The 7,643-nt window shown below is 51.6% G+C and overlaps 2 protein-coding genes across 2 annotated transcripts; one reads left to right on the forward strand and one right to left on the reverse strand.

Moving 5' to 3' along the window:
- Positions 1-2,881: 2,881 nt before the first annotated feature.
- On the forward strand, positions 2,882-3,880 carry EMH_0042660 (uncharacterized protein; the record flags this gene model as incomplete). The annotated part of the gene is given in 4 exon segments (XM_013495764.1): positions 2,882-3,063; positions 3,274-3,455; positions 3,561-3,832; positions 3,836-3,880. Coding segments are annotated over 4 exon segments (681 nt in total).
- A 1,333-nt stretch (positions 3,881-5,213) lies between these two features.
- EMH_0042670 (uncharacterized protein) lies at positions 5,214-7,404 on the reverse strand (the record flags this gene model as incomplete). The annotated part of the gene is given in 4 exon segments (XM_013495765.1): positions 5,214-5,328; positions 5,485-5,511; positions 5,515-5,615; positions 7,123-7,404. Coding segments are annotated over 4 exon segments (525 nt in total).
- Between the last annotated feature and the right edge of the window lie 239 nt (positions 7,405-7,643).

Raw genomic sequence — 7,643 nt, forward strand, 5'->3', positions numbered from 1 at the left:
GACAGGGCTCGCCAGAAACTCCTTCACCCTAACAAGAGCAAATAAGTACAGTGAATGTAACTAAATAGTACGCAAACAACATCCTCGGAGTAATTGCGCGGCACCAGGTGGCGTGAAGTCCCAACAGCCCCAACATGCATGCAGTAGTTGGATTGTAGTGCCCTATGGTTCAATAGCTGACTACGGCATCACCAAAGCCGTGCGGGACAGTGATTAGGCCAATATACTTGTTCTCTTTCGCTAACTGCTACGTTCGTATATCTTTTGGTGAGTGTGGGCAGAAGGAAGGGAAAGGAATAAGGGTTGTTGTCTTAGTCTTAATCAAACTGAGATAAGAGCGCCCTTAATGGAGGTTTTGCAAAAGAGGCGAAGTCCAGGAGCTGTCGAACGGAAGAATGCTGCTCCTTGCTTCCAAATTATTCACAGGAAGTTTTCCCGACCCTGTGTGTGCCAGCCGGCATAATAGATGACTCAGGTTTGCCGAGGCGGCGGGGACGGCCGCGCTGCTGGCAGTCCCTTTATCTGTTCGCATTCTCATTCAACAATTAATTATATTCACGAAGGATATTCCGAGAACTACGCTTGTTATTACTTCTCACTCCTTAGTAATTTTGGGCACTTTTCCTAGGTGTTGGCTACCACACTGTGGCATGGCCTGCCTTCAGTTAGCAGAGGAGCCTTNTTGGGCACTTTTCCTAGGTGTTGGCTACCACACTGTGGCATGGCCTGCCTTCAGTTAGCAGAGGAGCCTTCACCAGCCCTTGCTAGGTTGCGTGTACGCAAATATATATATGTTCTATAAGTACATTCAAACATGCAGTAGAGGAAGCCTCAGCGAAGCTTCCTTGTGTGCATGTGTGAGGCTGGCTTGTATCACCAGCCGCAGCAAGGTGCACTGCTACGCGGTCTTAGGCAGCCTCCTCCAGGCAACACCCAGACACTGAGCGCAACGCGCAGGTCACCTGAGGACAGGAGAAGGATGCTTGCTGCTTCAGCGAACCCTTACTTTAAGTCATTACCTACATTGCAGCGCGCTTCTGTCCTTGATCAAGGCCGAGAACAAGCGTTAGACTTGGTAGCGTCGCGTGGTTCATCAGGGCAGGTGCGAGCACGAATTCCAACCACCACTGGGTGGCTTCAGGGACTGCAAAAAAACAAAAACAAAATAAACGAAATAAAATAAAACATTTTCCCCTTTCTTCAACAGTATCCCTGTCACTTTCACCGGCATCCTCTCAGCAAAATGGAGATTGTTATGATCCGCTCACAGATGGGGGGCCCATGCACGTCCTGGGACCTAGAAGGGTTGAAGCCAGCTCCATCTCGGCACCCAAGGCGGGGGAAAGTGCATTTACGCCAAAAGCATCTCAAGAGGAATGCCTTTGGCTGTGCCGCCGTAAGCGGTATGACGGGCGCCGGGATGCAGAGGCCGCGGAGGAGTTCCTTAGATACCAAGGCTTATACCTTCGCTTAGGAAGTGCCCCGGAATGATTCCAGTTACTTTTGGCCTCCTCCTCTTTTGAAGGGGATGCACGGCGTTGGTGGCTACACCGTACAACTGCTCTACCCTTCCGGAACACATCAGGTCCATCCAGGCCTTCCCAGATGCGCTGCGTTACAGGTTTATCCCGGGGTCTTATAGGGAGCAGGCCATGGCATAACTTAGAAAACTTAAACAAGGGAAGCTGTGGATAGAGCGTTACACTGAGAAATATCAGTCCTTGGTGAACCGAAGCCCTATGGCGGATCTGAAGCTGCTGTATAATTGGTTTATAGCAGGGCTATCCCCTGGCGAGGGGCAGGCGGTAACCGGATGGGTTACGGGAGGGGCAATGATGTGTCAAAAGGTGGAACTCGCAGACATGATGAAGTATCTTCGCAGAAAAGAAAGAAAGAATGCATCTACCACATCCTTAGCCGAAAAGAGAGAAAGCGGATCTGGGGATGATCCCTATTTGGAGCCTATGGCTACTGCGGCTGTGAAAAACAAACCCACCCAACGCGGGAGTAGAAGCACCAACGGACAGCAGACAGAGAATTCAGTACCCAGAAAGCAAGGAGGAAATACCGAACGGCACACTTGCTTCTTTTGCTAAAGACGGGGTAAAGTACTTCGGGATTTCCAGCTTACGAAGAAGACTAAGGAACATTTGAAACTAAATCTCGAACAGCACCTCCAAGGGAACAAACAGAGGACGCAAGCAAAAGCCTGGGTCCCCACGCAACGTGCGGCGCAATGATGTGGCCACAACAGATAAGGGCCGCACCCGCCGGTCCACCTCTAGTTAATTCAGTGCTCGTACAACTACGTATTAAAGTGCAGGAGTTACTAGCCCTACTCGATACGGGATGCGCATTGGATCTGATATCGGAAGCCACAACAAGGAGGTGCAGCCCACCGGTCTAATCATTGGCACAATCCCTGGGCTACGGTTTGCGGACGGCAANCAGGTCCAATGTAGGAGCCCCTCTTCATATTAATGTCTCTCGTTTAAGTGGGAGAGCATGTGGTGGGTGACCCAGTGGAAGGCACAAATGCGTTCCCCTGATGGCACCATGGATGTCTTCCGCCAGGAAGTGATGAGAGAGTGCACCTCTCAGCGCTCTCAACTGAATTTGCATCTTCTATGGTCATAGGACTGGAAACCGTGTCTCAACGAAAGCGCAGCGACGAGGCTCGCATGCAGTGCAGAGGCACTGAAGGAAACGACGGAGATATGCATGCACTCCGTTGTGACGGTATGGTAAAGGGCGCAGTCTTGCGGATTCGATCCAGTTAACAACCGATAAACAGCAGAAGAGAGCAAAACTGAAGGAAGTGTTCTCAGATGTACAAAATAACAAGGAATTACCAGCGGGCAGGCCACCCACGGAACGCTCAATGCACCGCATCGAACTCATTACCGTCGCAGCTCCGAGTTTCGTTCCGAGGTACAGGCGGCCATCACATCTTGAAGAGGCAATTGAGCGGCAGGCTGGTGAACTTCTAGAAAAGGCCAAGGTTCACCGATCAACTAGCGCCTTTGGGGACAATCCCGTGTGGGTGAAGAAAAAGGACGGCAGGTGGCGCATCTGCGTCAAGCCCTTCAACAAAATCACANCAATCCCGTGTGGGTGAAGAAAAAGGACGGCAGGTGGCGCATCTGCGTCAAGCCCTTCAACAAAATCACATTGAAACAGAATTTTCCGATGCCCAAGATCCAGAGAATCCTTGACCGCTTACAGGGTGTAGCGGTATACTCAACATTTGACTTCGCTGATGCACTTTTGCAGGTCCCACCTCATCCACAGCACAAGCAGCACCCCGCACCCGCACTCGCAAGCTGGATTACACTTGTATGCCATTTGGACTCGTGGTGCTAAACTGCAGCGGCAGGTCAATCAAGGCTTTTGGGGGTCCATCCCTGAGGGATGGATGGTAATATACATGGACGATCTGCTTGCGTTCAGCCGAAGTGTGCAGGAGCACCTGCAGCGTGCGAAACAATGGTTGGTGAGAGCACAGAAGTGTTCGTTTTTCATGCAAACAATCATTTTCTTAGGGCTTCGTGTCTCTGCAGCAGAGGTTGAACCAGATCCGCCTAAGATCGAGGCGATTCAGAGGTGGCCGCTACCGCTGCGCACGACGACGGACGTTCAAAAGTTTGTCGGGCTCACCCCATACTACCGCAATTTCATTCCTGGAGTCGCTCGTATTGCTGCCCCTCTAACTGATCTTTTTGAGAAGAACAAGCAGTCAATTTGGACGGAGAATGAGGATGGACCAGCGACGACCCATCGGGAACCTGAGATCATCTCCAGTACTGTGAGAAACTCCCCTTCAAAAGCGCCGATNCAGCGACGACCCATCGGGAACCTGAGATCATCTCCAGTACTGTGAGAAACTCCCCTTCAAAAGCGCCGATCTAAGGGGAGTTCGGGGCCATAGGGATCGTGTGGCCCTCGGAACCTGATCCCACTCACGTCAGTAGATGCTCTGACCTCTGCCAAATTGTGAGGCGTATAAGGGATCCAAGTTCCCTCACACGATGGGGTGATGGGATTCCACAACACTTTAGGTACTGCAGGCCCCGTAAGCTGATGAGAAGTGGAGGAGAGCCCTCAGTCCCTCATGCAATGCTGAGAACTGATAAAGATAACTTAGAGTATCTATCTTTTGTACAAATATTTTCAGTAAGCTTTACGTATTACTAGCTTGTATCTCTGAAGGGCTACTGTGGGGCGCATCCCTGGAACCCCACAGCTCAGTATAGCGAGCTGGCAAGCAATATCTATCATACTGAGCAACAACATATCAGAACTAACAAAGGTTAAGGAAATTAGTTCTCTCACTTTATTCTCTCTCTCACCCTGAAAAACTGTTATCTCCCAACCCCAGTAGAGCAGGCACTGCGGCCTTTGGGGCTGGGAGAGGAGACGGCGTAGCTTGGTGCAATAGCTTTTGCACCAGGGCACAAGTCAGCCTCTCCTATAACCATACCAATGGTCACTCCATAAAGAATGCTTAATGCCTTCACCAACGTTATATTCAATGTACATCAATAAGAACTCAGGCACTTTCACTATTCATACAACCGTCACACATTTCACAACGAGCACGGCATTGCTGCCGTGGTTGTAGAGAGTATTCACTACAAGTACCCCCTGATTTTGATAATCCCTTTTTCATCACGGCCGATGCCGGCGACACCGCAGTCGGGGTTATGGTCTTTCAGCAGGCTGACGGCACACGAAAACACCAAGTACTTGCTTGCTACTCACATCGTTTCACGGAGAGGGAGCAAAAGTATATGATACGGGAGGAGGAGCTCTACGCGGCCTGCTGGGCTGTCATAAAGTGTCCAGATTATCTATATGGCTGGCNTAGCTCTCCCGGCTCACGCAGTATGACTTCACTGTCAAGTATATCAAGGGTATCACCAATATGGAAGCTGACGCACTCTCCAGACGCCTTACAGGTCTGCAACCGTGCTCCGCGACTGCCTTTGCCTGTGGTAGTTCTCGTTTTATCTCCAAATTGCGTTTTGTTATCCCGTAGATATTCATGTGGCCGCAATCCTAGCAAAGCCCAACAATGGGAGACCGGTCAAGCACTACAGCATCAATGGCGACCTCCTGTGGTACCAAATGAAGCATAGACTTAGTAAATTGTAGTTTCCAGCCTCGCTTCGCAATGTCGTTTTGCGCAAAATGCATGATCATGCGTTCGCAGGTCATGGTGGAGTCAATACAACGGTGGAGCGTGTTGCCAGGTCCTTCTGGTAGCCTGGGATGCGCCCCTCAGTCGAGAAATACGTCCTCTTTTGTCCGGACTCCCAGAATAAGAAGCTGCGGAACGCCCTCAAACCCGGACTCGTGCAGAGCCTGCCATTTTGCGAAGGGATATGGATGGACATCTCAATGGATTTCATAGTGGGCTTAACAGCAGTCAGAGGCTATGATGGTATCTATGACGTTGCGGGTCAGCTTAGCAAATACGCTCACTTTATTCCCTGCTCGAGCACGGTCACAGCNAAAGCATCGTTACCGACGGGGAGCCGAAGATTGTCAGCTCCCTCTGGCACAGCATCACGCAACGGCTCAACGTCGAGCACAAATGACCATCGCAAAAAATCCTGAGGCAGATGATCCGACCAAGCGAACTAACACCACGCTGGTGCAGTATATGTGACTTTACACGCAACAGAACTCATATAACTGGCTTGATTTTCTTGCTTGCGCAGAATGGCTTTATAATCCTACAGTGTACTCGCCAAGTCGTTTCTCACCGGCGCCCCTGGTCTAGACATAAACTCCACTAGCTGAGCTGACGCTGGATCTCGCCGGTAGAAGCCAGAATGACAGCGGGCTCTTATTTCCGCACACAGCCCGCAGCAGCGCGGGAATGCATGAGAAAGGCACGGGCAACGCCAAGCCGGAAACTACGAAAAAAGACGCTTAGCAGTTACTTTCAACTCAGCTGATTTGGTTCTGGTGGATTCGCACTACCTCTGTAGCGCGGATGAGGGCGAGCAACCCGAAAAATTCGCAACACGATGGGTTGGGCCGTTTGACCTAAGCTCCCGGTTCAATGCGTTGGCGTACATCATTAAGTTACCCTCGACGTCGAGATCTGATCATACTATTAACGTCGGTTTCTAAGAACTCGTTTCGGGAATCCCGCGATCCTCTCGCACACTGGTGGTGAAATGGCTGTAACGTCGTCGCGAGAAGCCACACATGGAGGATATAGGAGGATATAGAGATTCTAGAGGCACGGGTTACCACGCGCAGAGCTCACGGAGAACGCGAATATGTGAAATGGCGGGGAACCCATGAACCTGAATGGGTTTCGGAAAACTGCCTACGGAAATCGATCCGCCTAGAACATTTCTGGGTTCTGCTGGGCCACCCTGCGGACATCGTCAGCGCCGTCAGGACCGACACCACATCAGTATGGCTTTCGGGTCCTCTTTGGAAAGCTTTCTAAGCATGAGAAGAGTGGGAAAGCTTCTATTCTTTTGCTATGGGCGGTCTAGGGACTATTTAGTTGCCTATAACGTGTTTTTGCTGTCTTGAGGGTACAAAAGGTCACACGGTGCCCACAACTCCGTGCCCACAACTCCCCGTATGGATCCCCATTTGGCGCTGGGAACCATTTCGCGGGGCTTCCCACGCGCCTACCACCTTCCCCTTTGATGCTGATAGCCCGGATATTCATATCGGTGTCTATTTATCTCCTCAGACTACGATGATGTGTTCAAGAAGCAGCTCAGCAACATGCTAAGCGTAGGGGAGGGGCCCTAACCGTCTGCCTGTGGGTGTGAATGTGTGTGTGCCTGTGTACATGCATGTGTGTGTGTCTGTGTGGGTGTGCGGGGGAGTGGGAGAGCTCTACGGGCACCCCAGCGCATTCCCCCCCCACACATCCAGGCGTGCCAGTTAATATGTTTGCGCTATCGTATTCTGTTTCCTTCGCTCCTGCGGTTGCTTACTCTGTGACTACCCAGCCTTAGCTGAGGGGTCTTGCTAGAGCATCGGCTACAGGGCTGTGGTGATACCAACAGCCCTTCCAGCGTCCCTCCCCTGACCTTTCTATATTACTACTACTACTCACACTGCCATTATTAACAACAAACTCACCACTACGGCGGCCCCCGCTGTGCTCGTCTGCCTCCTCAGTGCCCTGCCCTTCCGCTGCCTTGCCCTTACTCCCCCGCCCCCCTGCCCTCCACTTTTGGAGGAGGTGCGGCTCTCCCGTCCCTTCTTGCTTTTCTTTATGTTGTACTCTTCCATTAAGCAGTTTTCAACTGTGGAGGCGCGCGAACGCGGCGCGGTGAATGCCGCTCCCATTTCCGCCGCAGCAGGACTGGCAGCGCCAGCGGCAGCAACACCCGCTGGGGGGGTCGCCGACAGGCTGCTCATTGGACATTCTTGGCCTATAGTCTACTTATATTTGTTCCTCTCTACTGGCAGCAGCCGGTATCTACTCGAAGGGTCAGCGAGTAGCAGCAGCAGCAGTGGTGGCACCAAGCGCAGCAACTCAAGCAGTAGCGAAACATATGCAGCGGCAGAGGTGCACGATGTTCTTGTAACTGCACAGCAGCAGCTGTGGATGCCGGGTGAGGAGATTGTTCTGCACGGCCACCAGCATCTGCAACGGG

This window comes from Eimeria mitis, genomic scaffold (genome assembly GCF_000499745.2).
Source record: "Eimeria mitis Houghton genomic scaffold, Emh_scaff1740, whole genome shotgun sequence".
NCBI lineage: Eukaryota > Apicomplexa > Conoidasida > Eucoccidiorida > Eimeriidae > Eimeria > Eimeria mitis.